The sequence below is a fragment of the Eulemur rufifrons genome, chromosome 8, assembly GCF_041146395.1.
Source record: "Eulemur rufifrons isolate Redbay chromosome 8, OSU_ERuf_1, whole genome shotgun sequence".
Classification (NCBI taxonomy): Eukaryota; Metazoa; Chordata; class Mammalia; order Primates; family Lemuridae; genus Eulemur; species Eulemur rufifrons.
Window position 1 is genome coordinate 96,994,587 of NC_090990.1, and position 22,275 is coordinate 97,016,861.

Sequence of the window (22,275 nt, forward strand, 5' to 3'; positions counted from 1 at the left end):
CTGAGAATTCCAGAGGCATCGCATACTCTCTGAAGACATGCTTCCCAAGAGTAGTGACCATCTTCTTAAGAAGTTCATGCTTATATTTCACCCAAATCTCTTTTACCATACTGAAAACATTTTGTTTAGATTCCCTGTAAATTAACAACTCACCTTGCTTTATTTTGAATGTAGAAGCCTTTAGATGTGTAATGTTACATGTTTCGATTTCTTATAGGCTGATCCGAAAGTTGTGAAATGGAGAGTAAATATAAGGAAATACTGTTACTGATGGGCCTGGATCAAATCGATGATGAGGAGGAACTGGATAGGTTTAAGTTCTTTCTTCCAGGGGAGTTTGGAGTTACAATCCCTAAGGGCAAACTGAAGACTGCAAACAGGACAGAGGTAGCTAACTTGATGATTCAAAATGCTGGTGTGGTGTCTGCAGTGATGAAGACCATTAATGTTTTCCAGAAGATGAATTACATGGAACTGGCAAAAAGTCTTCAGGAAGAGAAGGAGAAAGGTAACGTGGGAGTACCCCACCTGCTCCGTGCCTTCCTCCGACAGCCTCGGCCTTTCCTTTCCTGACATCAGCGGGAAAAGGCCCCACTGCTTGTTGTTGCAATTTGTTTGCGAACTTGTGCATCTGCCTCTTTGTCTCTTTCTGCTGCAAATCACTTCTAGGAAGTCTTTGTTACAAATTCCGCAAATCCATTGCAGCATTTGTTTTCCGTCTCTTGTTCCCGCCCTTAGGGCTACCACTTACCATTTCATCATCTTTTCACTTTGCCTGTCTTTGCCTCTAGTCTACTTTCAGTGAACATCCACGCAGAATTTCAATGTTAACATCTCAACCCCCCATTCATACAGTGTGTATTGCTCTCACATTTCATCGAAGCCTTGAAAATAACATAGTTACAGCACTGGAAAATCGAAACTGGGATGTCAGGCACCTTTGTTCTTCCACACAGTTTGTCCATTCCCCTCCTTTCCCCAGACAGTCCTCCTTTCTTCAGGGGACAATCCTCTCTTTCTAATTCAGGGATTCTCTCTCCTCTCTCCAGCACAGGTGACAATATAAATTCCCCTCCCCACAAAGACTGTTTTTTACATTAGTCAATAAATCACTGATCATCTCTTTCTAAAGTATCTACACTTGATTTGAATCCTGATTTTGTTCCCTAAGAGCAATTGGTATGTCCTGGCTTTACATCCAAATGACTAAAAAGAGCAGAGGAGCATCTCACCCAAAGACTCTCCCAAATGACAGACTCCAAATGCAACAGTTTTAGGATTAAAGTACAGCTCTATTTTACCACAAAAATTACAACAGCTTTTTTCTTTTCTTTTTTTTTTTTTTTTTTTTTTTTTGAGACAAGATCTCACTCTGTTGCCCAGGCTAGAGTGCAGTTGCATCATCAAAGCTCACTGCAACCTCAAACTCCTGAACTGGGTTCAAGTGATCATCCTGCCTCAGCTTCCGAAGCAGCTGGGACTACAGGTGCAAGCCACCATGCTCGGATGATTTTTCTATTTTTTGTAGAGATGGGGGTCTTACTCTGGCTCAAGCTGGTCTCAAACTCCTGGCCTCAAGTGATCCTCCCTCCTTGGCCTCCCAAAGTCCTGGGATTACAGACATGAGCCATCACACCCGGCCCAACAACAGCTTTTAAATTGTGTGTGTGTGTGTGTGTGTGTGTGTGTACACCAGTGACATGGTTTCTCACACATTATTTCTTTGAAAGCTATATGGGGATATAAGCACATAATTCTATGCAGATATAAACTGTTGGGTAGCATCTAAGGCACTTTAGAGAAAAGACTTATTGTGTCATACATTTTATTAATATTTTCCCAGGCTATCTGGTTAGAAGGTGTAGTAGTTCTTAGATATGGCCATGAGATGGCAGCAACTATACATAATTGCTTCCAGGTAACCACAGTCCAGTTTTTCTGATCTGGGCAAGAGGCAGGAATCTAGGAGTTGTTGGCAAACATAGACTAAAGATATTTATCTTTTATTTTTCCCTCAAATAAAGAATTCATTCTTCTCTTTGACCAGGATAGCACCAAATTTCTCCTACTGAACTCTTTCTCCCATTTTGCTATTCTAATAATCCTGGGATTTTATTAGCTTAATTAGCTAAAAATGATCCAGTGTGAGATCAGGTTGGAAACTCAGGAGTGACTGGCAGCTCTGAGCACTGTACCAGAAGTCAATTTAGTTCCTTTATAGCTTCAAAATTCCATCCAAGGCCATATTTAGCCCTCCTTTGAATGTAGAAAGTTTATTTGTGCCCCATGCTATCTCTAACTATTATGATAGGAAATCGGTTTTTGTTTTCTCTGTTTCACCTTTCATTCTGTGTTGAATGCTCCGTCTCCATAGTGTTTGCATGTCTGCATGCAGAGTGCTATGTGCTGTGCTACTCCCAGCCTCGCCCCATAGAAGGTAGAGGAGAGCTGAAGAAATCTTTAGTGAAGACAGAGGAAATAATCAGTAGATGGGAGAGGTTTTTGTGGGAAGAGAGATGAAAAATATATGAGGACACCTAAGCCTGTAAAAAGGAAATTGAGAAAGACTGTGATCAAAGTTTAGAAAAGTCCTGTAAGATTAAACTAGATGATTGAAAATGATAAATGAAAAATCTGCACCTGATTATTAAGGAAAATGAGAGGAGGGCAGATGTGCTCTTCCGCAAATTCGTCATTGGCCCCACTATGTGTGAGATGGAGAATGGCTGATGTGATGTGGTAGAACGGTATGTTTATTTCCTTGGCCTCACTAGACTGTTGTTTTCTTTCCTGTACTGTCAACATAGAAGGGAGATTTTATATGCATGTTTCTCTGAATCACCAGTTTCACGGAGCTAACATACCACTGAAGGTCAGTTTAACTTCTTCCTAGAACAGAGATCCCTTTACAATATCCCTGCCAGAGAGTCAACCTCTTTCTGCGCTTTGAAAGGTAATACAGAGAACCTACTCATAAGCTACTTATAAGGCAGCTCATTCTACACTTAGCTCTAATAATTAAATCATTCTTCTTTCTGATAAAATTAAGGTGATTGCCTTTTTACTTCAGACCAGAACTGCTCAAGTTCTAACAGAAATGATATCTAATAATTTCTCATGCTCTCTTCTGCCTGAGAGTGCCTTAAATAGTTGTACATGATCATTTTGTTACATGGTCTTTTTAAAATCAGGACTAGAAGTTGGCTTTTCATAATAAAATATAACTGTATATAACCTGACCATAGAGTTGGGGCACCCGAGCCAGACTCTACAGCTGCATTATGGTGGTACTGGGGAGGAACTGGCCTGCCATCCACTCATCCACCCATTTATCCATTCAGTAAATATCTGCTGAATTGCTAATAGGTACAGGGAACTCTCTTAGGTTCTGGGGGTAGAACAAGGAGCAGCACAATTCATAATTGCAAAGATGTGGAAACAACCCTAGTGCCCATCAATACATGAATGGATTAATAAAATGTGGTATATGTATACCATGGAGTACTACTCAGCTATAAGAAATAATGGGGATATAGCCCCTCTTATATTTTCCTGGATAGAGCTGGAACCCATTCTACTAAGTGAAGTATCCCAAGAATGGAAAAATAAGGCACCACATGTAGTCACCATCAAATTGATTTCACTGATCATCACCTAAGAGCACATTTAGGAATAACATTAATTGGGTGTCGGGCAGATGTGGGGGGAAGGGATGGGGTACACATACATAATGAGTGTGATGTGCACCGTCTAGGGTATGGACACGCTTGAAACTCTGACTCGGGGTGGGGGCAGCAAGGGCAATATACGTAACCTAAACTTTTGTACCCCCATAGTATGCTGAAATAAAATTAAAAAAAAACAAAAACAAAAACAAATCCAAATTGTGTAGAGCTTATACTCTCATGTAGGAGGTAGATTTTTTTTCTTAAAACCAAATAAATGAATGTAATAAACTGAGATAAGTACTCTGATGGAAAGGAAGAAGGTTCTTCGAGGGCATGTGTCAAAAGAGCCTTAACATAAGCCAGGATTTAGAACTGGTATTGGTGAGAAGAGGTTTCCCCAGGGAGATGACCCTGGAGCTGAGCTCTGAAAAATGCATAGAAGTTAAAGACGTCTTCAGTCAGAGGGAACGCTTTGTGAAAAGGCCCTGTGGCAGCAGGTGTTGACTTGCATGAGGACTTCAGAGAAGGCCAGTGTGGCCAGAGTACAGAGAATAGCTAGAGGGCAGTATGAGATTCCTTTGACAGACAGACAGACAATGCAAGGCCTTGTAGAACATGATTAGAAGTCTGCCTTTGTTTTAAGAGAAGTCAGAAGTGATTAAAAGGTTTAAGCAGGAGAGCAATGCCAAATTTGTAATGTGAAATGATCCTTCTGGATTCTGCATTTGGAGGGTCCACTTTGGCTACTGGGAGAATAACTATTGCCACAGATCAGGAAGAGATAATGGTAGCTTTGATTAGCTTATACAAATGGAAATGAAGAGAAATATACTGAATTGAAATGTGGGAGGAAGAAGCATTAAAACTTAGTGATAGATTGGAGATGGAAGTTTAATGAATATGCATTATCAAGGAGGGTGCTTTGATTTCATTCAAATAATTAAGGTTTCCTGAGTAAAATATACATACGTGTGTTGGACACATGTATATACACACATTATACATATATACATGCACGTATGTATATATCTGTGTATTATTTTTATTGCAGTATATCACAAATACAGAAAGTATACAAATCTGAAGAGTAGAGCTCAATACGTTGTCAAAACCTAAATATACCATGGTACACAACCATCTTGGTTCATAAATGGAATCTTGTCAGTACCCTTGAAGTCTCTTTTGTGCCCCCTCCAAGACTTATTCTTACAGATAGCTATTATCTTGAAAGCTAACACCACAGATTCATTTTACCTTCTTTTGCACATGAAAGGACTTACACAATACAAAGTACTTTGTGTCTTACTTACTTTTTTCAAATGATGTTAGTAAAATTCCATCCATGTTGTACTTTGTAGCAGCAGTTTATTCATTTTTGCTACTATATAATATTCCATTTATTTGATAATTATATATGTATATATACACACACATGTGCAAAGAGAGGGAGGGGAGGAGAGAGAAAGAGAGCATGTGTGTATCATAGTCAGTTTACTTTTTATTGTTATTTGAGTCATTTGAGGCCATTATGGATAATGCTCCTGTGAATATTTCTGTACATTATGAGCATTATGTACGTGTGTCTGTGTGTGTTCATTCCTCTTGGCTATACACCTGTGAATGGAATTACTGGATATTAGGGTAAACAGATACTGAATTTTAATAGTGCCCCTAATTATTTTCCAAAGTGATGTACCAATTTGAAAATTCCACTTCACAGTTTTTTTAAAAAAAAAATCAGATTTGTGTTTTAAAAATATTACCCATTCTTGAAGATATTTTGATACGGCTTCAATATTCATTTCTCTAACAACTTTTGAGTCTGAGCACTGTTCATATGCATATATGTTTGTTGGCTATTTGTATATCTTATTTTGTAAAGTGATCATTCAGGTTTTCCCCACTTACCTGATAGTTTTTATCTATTTTAAAAATGTGTTTATGGGAATCGTTTATATTTTAATTACCACTACTTTGTTATATATATATACACATAAACTATCAAAAAGTGAACCTATCAGGGCACACCACTATCCCAGTCAATAAATGGAAATTTGTATATTTTTCTGTCACTCTGTGACTTGCTTTTGCACACTCTTAATTGTATTTTTGGTGAATAGATGTTGTAGTGTGCTGTAGAAAAGGCAGTCACACCCTTGCATTTTGATGGTGCAGATATCCATCCAGAGGTGGACATTCTGTTTCTTAGCTCTGGATCTGGGCTTGAGCACGTGATTTGCTTTGTCCATTATGACAGCAGTAAATATGATGAAAGAAGAGGCTTGAAAAGTACTTAAACGTTAGAACGAGCCTTCTCTTGTTGCTGGGACCCTTCTGACTTCCTGTGACCAAACCTGGCTTAGGATCCCAGAGGAGAAGAGACCACAAGCTGTGAGGTTCCTGCTGTCACAGCATTCCCAGACATCTAAGCTGAGGCCCTAAATGTGTGTGAAGCCATCTGATCATCCACCTTCACCCGAGCCAGCCAGGATCAGAAGAGCTGCTCAGACAATCCACAGAATGTCCAACTCCAGCTCTGTTTCCCCCTTACATTGATAGAATCCGTTGGCCCATAGGAATCCTCTCTGTGGCAGTGTGCCAGCTTTGGAGAAGGGCAACATAGTAAAAGTGAAATCGTTCCTGTTACACTTTTGTCTTAATCTGTTTTGTTTTGCTATAAGAGAATACCTGAGATTGGGTAATTTATTTAAAAAAGAGGTTCATTTAGCTCACAGTTCTGTGCATTGAGAAGTTAAGGGCATGGCACTGGTTTCTGAAGAGGGCTTTCAGTCTGCATCACAACATGGTAGAGAAGGTTAAAGGGAAAGCAGACACATGTGAAAAGGAGAAAACCTGAGTGGTGTCCTAGCTTTATAACAGCCCACTCTCGTGGGAACTAATTCATTCCCATAAGAACTAATCCAGTCTCGAGAGAGTGAGAACTCATTCACTACCTTGAGAACAGCACCAAGCCATTCATGAGGGATCCAACCCGTAACTCGAATCCCTCCCACTAAGTCCCACCTGGAGGATGCCACACTGGGCATCAAACTTCAACATGAGTTTTGGTGGGGACAAACAAACCATATCCGAATCGTAGCACTTTCTAGTGTGGCTTTTCTCAGTTCTGTGATGTCAGAGGGTGTCTAAACCTGACTTTCAAGTTGAGATATTCACAAATGTATTCCTCTTTGTGGATAGCAGCCAGTTGGATTTCTGTAAGGGAGACTGGAGCCAGGGAACCTCTATTCTGCCATGGTGCTGATATCACTCTTATTTTCTTCTTGAAACATAATGATATTTCAGTTTCTTAGCCACATTTGTTCATCTCTTTTGGGTTAATGTGTCTTTTTTTTTTTTTTAATCAGTTGATGAGGAATACAAATTGACCCAAAACCCAAAGCCAGTAAAAAAGAGAGCTCAAGCTGGAATTGGTCCTGTCGCCTCTGCAGCCATGGGAAATGATATCATGAAGCAACACGCTGCACCAGAAGCCCCTCCTCACAGTAAGGTGGGATGGGGCAAGGGGAGCACCCTTAGGCCTTACAGGAACACCTTCTAGTCACTATCTCTGTCATTTCCCACATTGGGGCCCTGTGTTCTTTATCTCGCATCATGCAAGTAAGGAAAACAAGGCAACAGTATAAAAAAGTGTCTGGGTAACAAAAAGAGAAATTGCCTCAGATTCATCAGATTAAACACCTTTTGAACTTTTAATCTCTGCCAGGCCCTGAACACATTAATACTTTGTTACAGGTTGGATTCCTTAGGAAGAAAACTCTGAGATAGACAGTTTTGCCAGGAAGTATACTGTAGAGTGCTTTCAGGATGAGTATCTCTGAGGAAAAGAAACAAGAAGGAGAAGAGGAAGAATTTCAAGTCCAGTGCAATTACAGCCAAGACCTCAGCCTGTCCTACAGGGGCTCAGTGGCTGAGAAGGCCTTTTAGGATTATCATGCTTTAGATGGAGGGGGAAGCCCATTATACACCCGCATTGACCGAGGTGAGGTGGCCTTGCTTAGCTGAGGGAGTAATGCCTGGACTTGTTCTCCCTGAGAATGATTATCTTGGTCCTGGGGGAGCAGAAGGCAACATCTAAGAGTCTCACCACAGAATCCACCACACACATGCAATTTCACTTCCTATGAAACAGGTACTATATCATTTTATAGATGCATCAGCTATAGAAAATGATCGTATGCACTCCATTCTCTTTGTCTAGAGTAGCTGCTTCCCCTGGGATTGGCCCAAAGTCTTCTGGATTAGTCAGGGAAACAAGACTCAGGTAGAAGGGATGCGTTTCCGTCATCACTTACGGAAATATGCATTATTTAGTCTGGAAGCCCAATTAAAGATACATGGGACCAAAGAGAAGCAAATGTGTAGTGGACCTTAGGGGAGCTGACGTTTTCCTGCGTTGGTCCACACTGAGTCTGTTGTATGTCCATCAGGGTCTTCTTATGCACTGACATCCCAGGTCCCATCAGAGATCCAATTCAGAAACTCTTACAGTTGGCCTTGTATGCCTCTGGGTATTTTTTTCCTCCCCCTGTATTTCCTTTTGGCTCTGGACAGCAACTTGCTTTTTAAAAGTAATATTTTTCTCCTAAAATAGACCAAAAATATCTTATCTCTCTTAATTCGGAAAAAAACAGAAAACACATAAGGAAGAGAATAAAATTATCCATAATCCTATCATTTAGAGAAAATCATATTTTACATTGGTCAATATCTCTCTAGTGTGTTTGCTTGTGATTTGTTTATTTATCCAATAAGTAACATATTACATATTCTGTTTAGGACCTTACCCTTTATTGAATCAATTATAATAGTTTATCATATTATTCCTCTAAAGTATTTTTAAAATTTGTATAGTAATCTAGATTTTATTTAATCAAATCCCTTTTTTGAGTAATTAAATTATTTCAAATTTTATAATTATAGATAATAAGATATAATTCTTTTATGTAAACCTTAGTGCATAACTCATCATATCTAAGGGTGAATTCATAAAAGTAGAATTGATTCCCCTTTGTAATTTCTCCTTTAACTGTCTTGTAGGATCTCTGACCTAGGTTTCCCCCTTTACTCAGATTTAACTTAATCTGTACTTTTATTATGCACAGGGCCTCATAGGAATTTGAGAGACTCTGTGCAGATCACTCAGCTCTCTTGCTTTTATACTAGAGTAAAATGAATATTCAAGGTAGTATTGGATGGAGATACAAGGACATATTTTGCCCTAATGGAATGAATAGAAGAAAACAGGATCAGATTTATCCCTTTGCCTTAGCAATGTTTCAGAGATCCAATGAACTCTTTACATACAGTAGATGGCAACACAAAGATTCAGGCTCAGGGAGCCTGCCTCCAAAACCTGTTTCACTGTCTCATATGAATACAGGAGTTGAAATCTTCCTTCTGCATTCTCTTGTCTATCTAGATAATTCTAGGCCTCAAATCACTTCCCAATCCCTCTTGTCTCATACTTTGAGTCCACCTGTCTTCCTATTGGCTGGCTTCCTAAAGTTTAACATTGTGGGTAAAGTAGGGTTCTCTTAATAATACCTTCTTTGGTCACAGCTGATATCTTCCTTTTGTTTTCTTCAGCCTAAGCAGAAACAGATGGTGGCCCAGCAGCAATCTGTCAGAGAAGAAGGGTTGCAGAAAGGCCATTTGACAGTTATGGTGCTGAAAACAACAAAGCCCTTTGAGTTTGAGACCCAGGAAGGCAAGCAAGAGATGTTTCATGCTACCGTGGCTACAGAGAGGGAATTCTTCTTTGTAAAGGTTTTCAATACACAGCTAAAAGATAAATTCACACCAAAGAGAATAATTATAATATCCAAATATTATCGGCACAGTGGTTTCCTGGAGGTGAATAGTGCCTCCCTTGTGTGTGATGCTGAGTCTGACCAAAAGATCAGTGTCCCAAATCACACCATCAGGAAGGCAGGCGAAACCCCAAAGATCCACAAGCTTCAAACTAAGCCCATTGGAACAGTTGTGAATGGGGTGTTTGTAGTCCAGAAGGTAAGTTCCTATAAATAATTGTGTATTGGATAGTAAGAATAAAATATATTTTTCACCCTGAGCTTAAAGGGACTTTAGAAATTATTTATTTTAATGTCTTTCTATGTAAATAAAATATAAAACAAACACCAAAGTACTAAAGAGTTAACATGCCAAAACTGACACAAAAACTCAAAAATAGCGTTTTTATTCTCAAGAAGCTGCCATGATCCTGTCTCACCTTCTGTTTATCCTTGTAGCCTCTGGAAAGGGATTAGTAACTTCATACTCAAATAATTTTTACCCTTTGTGTTATTTTTGGACTTCATACATATCATCTTTATTCTAAGTGACTACTGTGAATGCAAAATAACCGTAGTTGGGTAATAAACCAGATTAATTGACCTGGAAAACCAATAAGCAGGGCAGGATTTAAAAACTGTGATCAAATGCAGAAAATAGAAGAAAGAATTTGTTTAAAGAAATTTTTAAGAAGTGAGAAATAATAAAGTGTTATGATTCTGAGCTTTAGGGGATTGGCCTCATGGATGACTTTCTGGTTTAGGACAGGACCTGAAGAACCATAGAGAGGTTCTTTTGCTGATCCTGCATCCAGAAACCTTTGCTGTCCTGGGTTAGTTGCAGAAGAACTGATAGGAAGAATCTGTTCTCCTGGAAAATTCAAGAGTAAATGACCTTGGATAGGAAAGCCATATTCTTTATCCTAGTTTTAAGCCTTCAATATGGCCAGCCATCCACTAATATATATTCATTTAGCCCATATAATTAAAGCTACAATACTATTAATATCAATGTCCTAAATAACTGAGCACCACCCTGTTCCCTTGGATCTAGACTTGATTGTGAATTATTTCTTGTCCTTGATTCCTTACTCTTATTTAGACTCTTTACTAGGTCTTGCATCATTGCCTCATGTCTCTCCTGGATTTGTTGCTTTAAATAGCTCTCCTGCAACCCCAGGGTCATCTTTTCCCCTGATTATTCCGGCTTCTGGCCCTGGAGAAGCCCTACCTTCTCCACCCACCAGTTGCCCCTGTGAGCCATTCGAGTCTCCCAGAGGAAGGGAGCTCAGAACTGGAAAGATGGACACAGGAGGCAACATGTTCTAAGCAAGACATATCTGCCTTCTCAATCTGAATTAGCTAACATTAGCTATATATTAGATATATACCTGCTGGTTTCAAAGCTGGATTTTTTTTATGCAATTGAACTTTGAACAATTTGGGGATTAGGGTCACCAGCCCCAACACAGTCAAAAATCTGTATATAGCTTCTGACACCCCCCAAAATTTAACTACTAATAGCCTACTGCTGACTGGAAGCCTTACCAATAATGTAAAAAAGTCAGCACACATTTTGTATGTTATATATATTATATACTGTATTCTTATAATAAAGTAAGCTAAGTAAAAGAAAATGTCATTAAGAGCATTATAAGAAAGAGAAAATCTATTTACTAATCATTAAGTGGCAGTGGACCATCATAAAGGTCATTCTCATCGTCTTGTTGAGCAGGCTGAGAAGGAGAAGCAAGAGGAGAGGTGGGTCTTTCTTGATGTCTCATGGGTGGCAGAGGTGGAAGAAACTTTCTGCATAAGTGGACTTACACAGCTCAAACCCATGTTGTCCAGGAGTCAACTGTATTTCTTTCTGGAGGCTTCATCTGGCATGTCTGATGTCTGATTGATGTGACATTTCTTAACCAAATTCTCAGAAATAGGGTGTTGCTTTTCTTTTGCAGAAAACAGAACAGAAGAATTGTATATTATTTGATGTAAATGACAACACAGGGAGCATGGAAGTATTGGTGCTTAGAAAACAGAACAAAGAAGAATGTGAGGAAGGGGATAAGCTTCGACTTACATTCTTTGAGCTGTCAAAGAATGGAGAAAAACTACAGCTGAAATCTGGAGCTCATAGCCTTATAAAGGTGGTAACTGCATGGAACAGTCAACTCTCCAAGGGGATGGTATTTTGTATTTTCTATCAGAAAGCTGGACTGTGCTATTGAACAGGATATGGAATGTTAAGACCCTGTTATTCAATACACCTAATCTCACAGAGCCAAAGAACCTCCCTTGAGGAAATACACATCCCTGATACACAGTTAAGAGAACATGGGATTCACAAGGTAGAGAAACGCATTGTGGTGCCCACAGAGCCTGACAAAGAGTTCCTCTGTAACACTGCAAGGCCAATGCGGACCGCTTGCCCAAAGTTGGACAAACTATTCTGACTAATGTATATAAAAGCAGACACAGACCATGAACACATTGAGGACACATTTCTTCTCAGAGTCAATCCAAGCATTCCTGCATCTACCATAATCCAGGGCAATTGAGTCAGTGTAAACTTCTAGTCCTGTCCCCCTGTCACACCCTCACACCCATCCTAGTGCTGCACTTGGTGTTCTTCCCTGTGTCTCAGCATTGCTTGCAGGGCCTGCTGTCTCTCTTTGTGGGAGTGGAGGCAGAGACCTGAGAAATATGCTTGTGTGCCCTTGTTAAGTAGGAGTGTATATCTCAGGCCAGATATTAACTTCCAGACAGTGATCCAAGAGGGAACAATGTGTCAGGAGGGTGGGAAGGAGATAATTTTATGAGAATACAAAAAGAAAGGTACACTTCTGAAGGACATAGTCACTGCAGGAAGAGGATGGTTAACTGACCGACTACATCTCAGACTGTATATTTTTTCTCTTTCCAGGTTATTAAGGCAAAAAAAGAAAAAAAATGAAAAGGATCAATTCAGGTCAACAGGTCTAAGCAACATTTAATTGGCGAATGTGTGATACAGCCTATTCCATCAACTTGTGAGGTACCTGAGAACAGCAGTTCACAGGCCCTTCTCCCCACCAAATTAGCATTTGGATAGGATAATGGCTGGATAAACAACTCCAAAATATCAACACGTTATCACAATAAAAGTTAATTTCTCATTCATTACAGCCCCACAGTCTTGTTTAGTTTACCAATCCCTGGTCTCAAGCTGAAATACTAACAATGTATTAGGTGTTTATAGCATAGATAAAAGTAAAATATATGTGAGAGGAGGGGAAGATGGAGGCTTAAAAGCACCTTATGCATGCACTGATTTCAAGGAGAGGATGGAAAGTTGCAGGTAGATACCTACCTACACATGGTGCTTCTTGGAAAGAACATTGTAAAGCCCTGAAGAAATGACAAACAACATTCAGAGCAAAGGAGAAGGTGATAGGCTGATACATTTGGCAAGGCTGAAGGGATCTGTGGAGGGCATCCACATGTGGGGAAGATCAGGAGCATAGAGCCCTGGGGCACAGCACTCACCCCTCAGGCACTGAGGCCTGAGTTGTGAGGGTGCATCCTTCACCACCGCAGACCTCTAGACTGATCAGGGAGCTGCTTAGAGTTGGTGCAGAGACATACTGGAGAGCAGGCACAGCAGGGATCTGGTGGCTGCTGATCCTAGGTTTCTGCAGCTGGTGCCATCCTGAGCTCTCAGGTGCATGCGGTGAGGTCTGCATGGGCGTTGGTTTTGCAGCAGTTGTCTTTGCATTACCCTGCTGGGCCAGGAACGGAGTGAGCAGAGCAGATGCTCCCCATGTCATGCCCTGTGACTAGAACCGAAGTGCCCTTACCCCCTAGTATGGTATCTGAGCATAGGAGGTGTCCCCCAACTTGAACTTCTAACAGTGATCTAGGGAACAACCCACCGCCCCACACAAAGATCATCCAGCACTGCTATGAACTGTGGAAATCACAGTGGAAGGGGATAAAACAGAACAGCTGCACTATAGGCTTTCAGTGCACCTGCCTTGCATTGGTCAGCATTCCAGAGAAGGACACAAATGTGCCATCTAAGGACATCTCTTTCTTCTAGCTAAGCAGGAGAGTTCACAGCAAAGGAGAACAGGTGCCCTGCAAACCTGATAGCTCTGAGCTAAGAGAATAGGATTCAGATGAGGAAAAAAAAAAAAAAAAAAAAACAGCAAAAGAACCCTGGCAACATGAAAAAAACAAAACAGTTTGATATCCCCAAGGGATCACAATGGAGCTACAGTAGTGGAGCTAACCAAAAGGAAATTTTTGAAATGACAGAAATGGGATTCAGAATATGGATGGCAAATAAGATGAATGGAATTTAAGAGAAACTTGAAAACAAACAAAAATAAGCCAAAAATATTTTTAGTAAATCAATGAACAAAATGAAAAAGTTACTAAAGAGGTATACAACATAAGGAAGGATATAAAACAACTTAAAGAAATGAGTAATTTATAGAATATCAAAGCACAGCAGAAAGCTTCCACAACAGATTAAACCAAGGAGAAGAAACAATCTCAGAGCTTTAACAAGGCTCCTGAGCTAACCCAGTCATTCAAAGAGGCAGAAAAGAGAATAAAAAAGAATGAGCAATCACTTAGCTTATAACTGTGTAAAGCAAACTAATATACAAACTATAGGTATCTCTGAGGGAGAAAAAGAAAGAGCAAAAAGCATGGAAAATCTATTCAAGAGAATTATTGAGGAAAATTTCCCTGATATCACCAGTGATTCAGACCTCCAAATTCAAGATGGTCATTGAACACTGGGAAGATTCATAGCAAATAAGACATCTCCAAGATACATAGTCATCAACCTGACCAAAGCTAAAATGAAGGAGAAAATTCTACAAGCAGCAAGACGAAAGCAACAACTAACCAGCAAAGGAAAACCCATTAGGCTAATGGCAGACTTCTCAGTGGAGATTTAATAAACCAAAAGGGATTAGGCCCCCATTTTCAGTCTTCTTAAACAGAACAACCACCAACCTAGAATTTTGTATTCTGGAAAACTAAGTTACATAATTGACAGAGAAATTAAGACTTTTCCATACAAGCAAGCACTGAGGGAATTAGTAACGACCAGACCAGCCCTACAGGAAATACTCAGAACTGCATTAGTCATGGATCAACACAATAGATACTCACCAATGTAAAATCACTCAAAAGCTAAAGCTCACAGCTTATATAAAACTATAGCACAAGAGGGAAAACAAAACAATACATTACTACCCAACAGGATAAACAGAACAGCATCCCACATATCAATTCTATCACTCAATATTAATGGTCTGAATGTTCCACTCAAATGACATAGGCTGGATGAATGGATGAAAAAACAAAACCCAAGTGTCTGCTGTCTCCAGGAAATACATCTAACCCAGAAGGACTTGCACAGATTCAAGGTGAAGGAATGGAAAAATATACTCCATGCTAATGGAAACCAAAGAAAGCAGGTGCAGCCATTCTCATATTAGATAAAAGTGATTTTAAATCAACAATTGTAAAGAAAGACAAAGACTGTCATTATATAATGGTAAAGGGAGCAATTCAACAGGAAGACATAATCATCCTAAATATATATGCATCTAATACAAGAGCTCCCAGATTCAAAAAGCATATTCTACTAGATTTAAGTAAAGAGATATACAGTATCATCATAATTGCTAAGGACGTCAACACCCCACTGTCAGAGCTGGACAGATCATTGAAACAGAAAATAAATAAATAAACACTGGACTTAAATGGGGCTCTATAACAAATGGAACTAACAGAAGTTTACAGAACATTCCACAAAAACTAACGAATATTCATTCTTATCAGCACATGGGACATTCTCCAAGACTGATCATATCTTAGGCCACAAAACATGTCTCAACAAATCCAAAAAAGTTGAAATCTTACCATGTATGTTCTCATACCATAGTGGAATAAAACTAAAAATCAATTCCAAGAGAAACACTCAAATCTACACCAAGTGATAGAAATTAAACAACCGGCTCCTGAGCAATTATTGGGTCAATAATGAAATTAAGACAGAAATCAAAAGATTCCTCAAACTGAGCAACAAAGGGGACACAAGGTATCAAAATCTACGGGATTCAGCAAAAGCAGTTCTAAAAAATTCATAGTCCTAAATGCCTTTATCAAATAGACAGAAAGAGCACAAACTAACAACCTAAAATCACATCTCAAGGAACTAGAAAGGGGAGAACAAAACAAACGCAAAGCCAGCAGAAGAAAAAAATAACAAAGCTCAGAGAAGAACAAAAAAAAGAAAAAAAAATACAAAGTATCAATGAAACAAAAAGTTGGTTCTTGGAATAAATAAAATATATAGACTCTTGGTAGATTAACCAGAAATAGAAGAGAAAGGACTCAGATAAGCTCAATCAGAATAGAAAAAGGAGACATGGCAACTGATACCACAGAAATACAAAATATCATCTGTGAATACTATGAAAATTTCTGTGCATAAAAACTAGAAAACGTAGAGGAAATGGACTAATTCCTGAATCTTCACAACCTCCCAGATTCAATCAGGAAGGAATAGAACTCCTGAACAGATCAATAACAAGCAGTAATAAAAAAAAAATCTCCCAAGAAAAACAACAAAAGCCCTGACCAGATGGATTCACAGCTGAATTCTACCAGACCTACAAAGATGAGATGAGACCCACATTACAGAAATTATTCCATAACACTGAGAAGGAGGGAATCCTCTCCAACTCATTCAGTGAAGCCAGAATCACCCTGATATCAAAGCCAGGTAAGGACACAACAAAAAAGAAAACTACACACCAATGTCCCATATGAATACAGATGTAAAACTCCTCCACAAAATACAAGCAAACTGAATTCAAAAAGATAATCCATCATGACCAAGTGGGCTTCATCCCAGGGATACAAGGATGGTTCAACATAGGTAAATCGGTAAATGTTACTCACTACATAAACAGAAGCAAAAACAAAGATCATATGGTCATCTCAATAGACGCAGAAAAAGCATTTGACAAAATCCAGCACTCTTTCATGATAAAAACTCTCAACAAACTAAGCATAGTAGGAATATATCTCAAAATTATAAAAGCTGTGTATGAAAAACCCATAGCAAACTTCATACTGAATGGGGAAAAGTTGAAAGCATTCCCCCTAAGAACTGGAGCAAGAGAAGTGTGCCCACTGTCACCACTTATATTCAGCACAGTACTGGAAGTCCTACCCAGAGCAATCAGGCAAGTGAAAGAAATAAAGAGTATCAAAATCAGGAAAGAAGAGGTCAAACTATCACTTTTTGCTGATGGTGTGATCTTACATATAGAAAATCCCAAGAACTCCACCAAAAGATTCCTGGAATTGATAAATAAATTCAGCAAAGTGTCAGGTTACAAAATCAATGTACACAAATCAGTTGCATTTCTATATGCTAATAACAGTCAAGCTGAGAGTAAAATCAAAGACTAAATACCATTCACAATAGCTACAAAGAAAATGAAATACTTAGGGATACACTTAACTAAGAAGGTGAAAGATCTCTACAAGAACTACGAAACACTGATGAAAGAAATTGCAGATGACATAAACAAATGGAAAAATATATTATGCTCATGGATTGGTAGAATCAACATTGTTAAAATGTCTATACTTCCCAATGTGATTTACAAATTCAATGCAATCCCCATCAAACTACCAACATCATGTTTCACAGATCTAGAAAAAAATAATTCTATGCTTTGTTTGGAACCAAAAAATGGTCGAATAACCAAAGCAATCATAAGCAAAAAGAACAAATCTGGAGGCATCACATTACCAGACTTCAAACTAGACTACAAAGGGATATTAACCAAAGCAGCATGGTATTGATACAAAAATAGAGACATAGACCAACGGAACAGAACAGAGAACCCAGATATGAAGCCACCTACCTACAACCAACTGATCTTTCACAAGGCAGACAACAACATATGCTGGGGAATATAAGCCCTATTCAAGAACTGGCGCCAGAAAAATTGGATAAGCACATGCAGAAGAATGAAACAGGAAACCTATTCCCCACTATTTGCAAAAATTAATTCAAGGTGGATAAAATATTGAAATGTAAGGCATGAAACCATTAATATTCTAGTAGAAAATGTAGGAAAAACTTTTCTAGACATTGGCCTAGGCAAAGAATTTATGACTGAGACCCCAAGGGCAATTACAGCAATAAGAAAAATAAATAAATGGGGCTGGATTAAATTAAAAAGCTCCTGCACAGCAAAGGAAATGATGAACAGAGCAAATAGACAACCTACAGAATAAGAGAAAATGTTTGCAAACTATACATCCGAGAATGGGCTAATACCTAGAATCTACAAAGAATTCAAACAAATCAGCAAGGAGAACACAAACAACCCCATTAAAAAGTAGGCAAAAGATACAAACAGAAGTTTTTGAAAGAAGATAGGCAAATGGCCAACAAACATATAAAAAAATGCTCAACATCACTAATCATCAGGAAAATGCAAATTAAAACCACAATGAGATATCAACTTATCCCATCAGAATGGCTGTTATTAAAAAGTCAAAAAGCAATAGATGCTGGTGTGGCTGCAGAGAGAAAGGAACACTTATACACTATTAGTTGGAGTGCAAATTAGTACAACCTTTATGGAAAACAGTATAGAGTTTCCTCAAAGAAATAAATATAGACTTAGTATTCAACTCAGCAATCCCACTATTGCATATGTACCCCATAGGAAAAGAAGTCATTTTATCAAAAAGACACCTGCACTCAAATGTTTATTGTCACATAATTCACAATTGCAAAGATGTGGAATCAACTCAAGTGCCCATTAATTCATGAGTGGATTAACAAAATGTGTTATATATATATACACTATGGAGTACTTCTCAGCCATAAAAAGAAATGAATTAATGTCTTTTGCAGCAATTTTGATAGAACTGGAGACCATTCTTCTAAGTGAAGTATCTCAGGAATGGGAACACAAACACTACATGTACTCTATAATAATTTGGAACTAATCCATTGGGCACACATGGGCAACAGAGAGAAGTAAAAGTCATCAGAAATCAAGAACAAGGGAGAGGGGAGGAGGTGAGAGGTAAAAACTTACCTAACAGGTACAATGAAACACTATTCAGGTGATGGGCACACTAATATCCCTGACTTAAGCATTATAAAAGCTACCCATGTAACAAAAACATTTATACCCCCTCAATATTTTTTAAAAAATATTATATGGCAAAACAATAGCACAAAATATGAGGGAGGAATTAGCAGTATATTATTGAAAGTTCCTTATACAACATGTAAAGCAGCACAATATAATTTGAAAGTAGGTTCTGTAAAATTAAAAGTGTATATTGTGAACTCTAAGGCAATGACTAAAAATATTTTTAAGAGAGAAATAAATGATAAGACAATTTTGTGATATTGGAGAAAGGATAGGCATTAAGACCAATGGAAGATGATAGAGTCAAAAAGAGGCCCACACATTTACATTCTATTGATTTTTCTACTAACGTACAAACACAATTCAATAAAGAAAGGATAATTTTTCAAAAAATAGCACTGGAACAATTGGATACCCCTGCTAAAAAAATTAATGAACCTGATCTATACCTATTCTCTATACCAAAATTAACTCAAAATTGATCATTTGCTTAAATGTAAAACCCTAAAACTATAATATTTCTAGAAGAAAAGTCAAGAGAAAATCTCCATGGCCTTGGTTTGAGAAAAGATTTCTTAGGTATGACATCAAAAGCACAATCTATACCAGATAAATTTTTAATAATTTGAACTTCATCGAAATGAATAACTTCTACTTTTCAAAATTATCTTTAAGAGCATTGAAAGGCAAGCCATAGGTTGGGGCTTAATATTTGTTAGTCACATAGCTACTAAAGACCTTGTATCCAGAATTTATAAAGAATTGTCAAAATTCAATAATATGAGAACAACCAACTAAATTTTTTAAATGGACAGAAAATGATACATGGGTGATAAATAAGCACATAAAAGATACTCAGTATAATTCATCTTTAGGGAAATATAAATTAAAACTACAAATGAGATACCACTATACACTTATTAGAATGGCTAAAATTAAAATTGATTGACCACACCAAGTGCTAACAAAGATGCAGAAAAACTGGAACTATCATACAGTGCTGGTGGGAATGTCAAATGGTACAACCAGTTTGCAGAAGAGTTTGGCAGTTCTTAAAAAGTTAATATGCACCTACAATGCTAAGCTCTGAGGATGATGCAGAGCAGCTGAAACTCTCATTGCTGGTGGGAATGGAAAATCTTACAGTCACTTTAGAAAACAGTTTAGCAAATCTTATAAATTTAAACATACACTTACCATATGACCCAGTGATCTTGCTCTAAATTTTTTTATCCACTTGAAATGATAACATTCACACAAAAATTTGTATGTGAATACTTATGAAAGTTTTATTTTTAATCATGTACTGTAATTAAATAACCCAATTGTCCCTCACCTGAAAAGTTGATAAACTTTGGTAGATCCACACAATTGAACTCTGCTTGGCAATAAAAAGGAATAAACTACTGATACACACAACTACATGGATGAATCCCCCCCGCCAGAATAATATTTTATTTATTTATTTTTTATTTTGGAATACTACAGGGGTACAAATGTTTTGGTTACATGGATTGTTTTTGTACTGCTTGAGTCAAAGTTATAAGTGTGTGCATCACCAAGATAGTGAACATTGTACCCATTAGGTATGATTTCACCCATTCCCTCCTCCCCCCACCACCTGCTTGATTTCCATTCAGTTTTACTTCAATCTGTGCACATGAGTGCTGATCGGTTAGTTCCAGTTTAACAGAGAGTACATGTGGTGTTTATTTTTCCATTTTTGCAATACTTCACTTAGGAGAATGGTCTCCAGTTCCATCCAGATTGTTACAAAAGGTATTAATTCTTTTTATGGTTGAGTAGTACTTTATGGTATACATATACCACATTTTATTAATTCACTCATGAACTGATGGGCACTACATGGATGAATCTTAAATGTAGCAGATACTAAGTGAAAAAAACCAGACTCAAGATTCTACATACATTTTAATTTCATTTTATGACATTCTGGTACAGGCAAAAGTGTGCGTAAAGACTAGATCAGTGGCTGCCAGGAGCTTGGGGTTGGAAGACTTAACAACAAAATAGCATGAAGGAGAAAATTTTTATTATGATGAAACTATTCTATATGTTGATTTTGGTAGTGGTTGCATGATTGTATGCATTTGTAAAAACTCACAGAAATTTCCAAGAAGAGTAAATCTTACTGTATGCATATTTTACCATAATAAACATGAAAAATATGCATCCAGTTGGAAGACAGAATTATGGATATTTTTAATATGCTGTTGATTGTTGCTTTATTTCTCTGTAGTAAGCACCTATTGCTTTTATAATAAATAAGAAAGATGAAATTCTTTAAATAGCTCTCCCTTAAAAAGATCAGGGATTTTAAAACAATGCGTATTTCTTTCTTTTTTTTTTTTAGTCCCCCCATTCAACAATGCATATTTCTTATCCATTAGGTTAATAATATCCAGAGTTTGTGAGTGTGACAATGACATAATTAAGAAAAATGTCCTCAGAAGTATTCATTGGAATATTGGAATATTAATTCAGCAATATTACTAACAATTTTGTTCATATTCTCTGACCCAGACATTCCACTTACAGGTATTTAACTTTTGTGGGCGATAGCCTTGGACCTTCACAATAGTAGATTTCCCCATTATGTCCCTCACAGCTTCCACCCTATCCCCATACCCCTCCCCAACACACCCACCTAAACCTAAATCAAGCTCTGTAATTTACCATCTTAGTGTCATTAGGAAAGTGATTGTGCCTTTCTGTCCCTTGTTTTCCACATATTATAGGGAGAGTAAGAAGGAAAACTATCAACCTTCTAGAGCTAATATGAAGATTAAGTGACATAAAATATTTGCAAAATGCTAGGTACCAAATATGTGATCAATAAATTTAACTACATTTTGGTTTTAGATATCTATTTTTTGCTATTCTACTCTTAAAAAAAATTATCTTCAGTGCTTGTTTAATGCAGGTCTGCCTGGGGCAACCTTCTGATGGATCCATACAGGTGGAATATAAGAATCAGGAAATATGGTTGCAGAGCTAATGAGGAGCTGCTGGCACTTGTGGAAATGATTGACACCAGGTATTTCACATCAGATAGGCCCAGAAATTGTAACATATTCTAGTGCCTTTTTGCAAATCACCCAAAGATGTATGATTTAGCAAACAAATTACCCAATATGCTCTCTCCAGGAATCCAATTCTGAAAAGATATCCACTATTAGATATCTTATCTTTAGGCTAGAGCAACCTCTCTCCAGGACACAGGGCTTGGAAACTGAAACGCACGCTGGATTTTACCCAGCCCTCAGCCTGGTTTCTGTGGGCAGAACACAGATGGTTCACTCATGACCAGGACCTAATCCTGTAAGATCATACCCAAAGTATAAGTCCAAACATTGTCTGAGGCCCTTGGGCCCCACCTTCATCTGCAAGCCACAAACTCTTTGCTTTTAAGCAACTCACAAATAGATTAAAGAGACTCCTGTTGAAGTGTTCCTTTAGAAAAAGAGATGTTTATTTTTTTCAAATTATAAAAGTTATAAATGAAAAATATGGCTTTTAGAAAACAATAAAACATATAAAAGCACCCCTACCATTCATACCCTAGAATTAATAGCT

The 22,275-nt window shown here is 37.9% G+C and overlaps 1 protein-coding gene across 1 annotated transcript; it reads left to right on the forward strand.

The window, feature by feature from the left end:
* Positions 1-237: 237 nt before the first annotated feature.
* Positions 238-12,437, forward strand: LOC138390329 (interferon-inducible protein AIM2-like). The gene is made up of 5 exons (XM_069479204.1): positions 238-508; positions 7,037-7,179; positions 9,279-9,701; positions 11,443-11,631; positions 12,408-12,437. Exons 1-5 carry the CDS (start codon positions 238-240, stop codon positions 12,435-12,437), a joined length of 1,056 nt encoding a protein of 351 aa, XP_069335305.1.
* Positions 12,438-22,275: the final 9,838 nt, after the last annotated feature.

What these genes read in the sequence shown, in the direction of transcription:
- LOC138390329 (XM_069479204.1), top strand. Translation starts at nt 238, where the DNA reads ATGGAGAGTAAATATAAGGAAATACTGTTACTGATGGGCCTGGATCAA. An exon ending in TCAGGAAGAGAAGGAGAAAG is followed by an intron (nt 509 to 7,036) that starts GTAACGTGGGAG and finishes TTTTTTAATCAG; the next exon opens with TTGATGAGGAATACAAATTG. An exon ending in AAGCCCCTCCTCACAGTAAG is followed by an intron (nt 7,180 to 9,278) that starts GTGGGATGGGGC and finishes TGTTTTCTTCAG; the next exon opens with CCTAAGCAGAAACAGATGGT.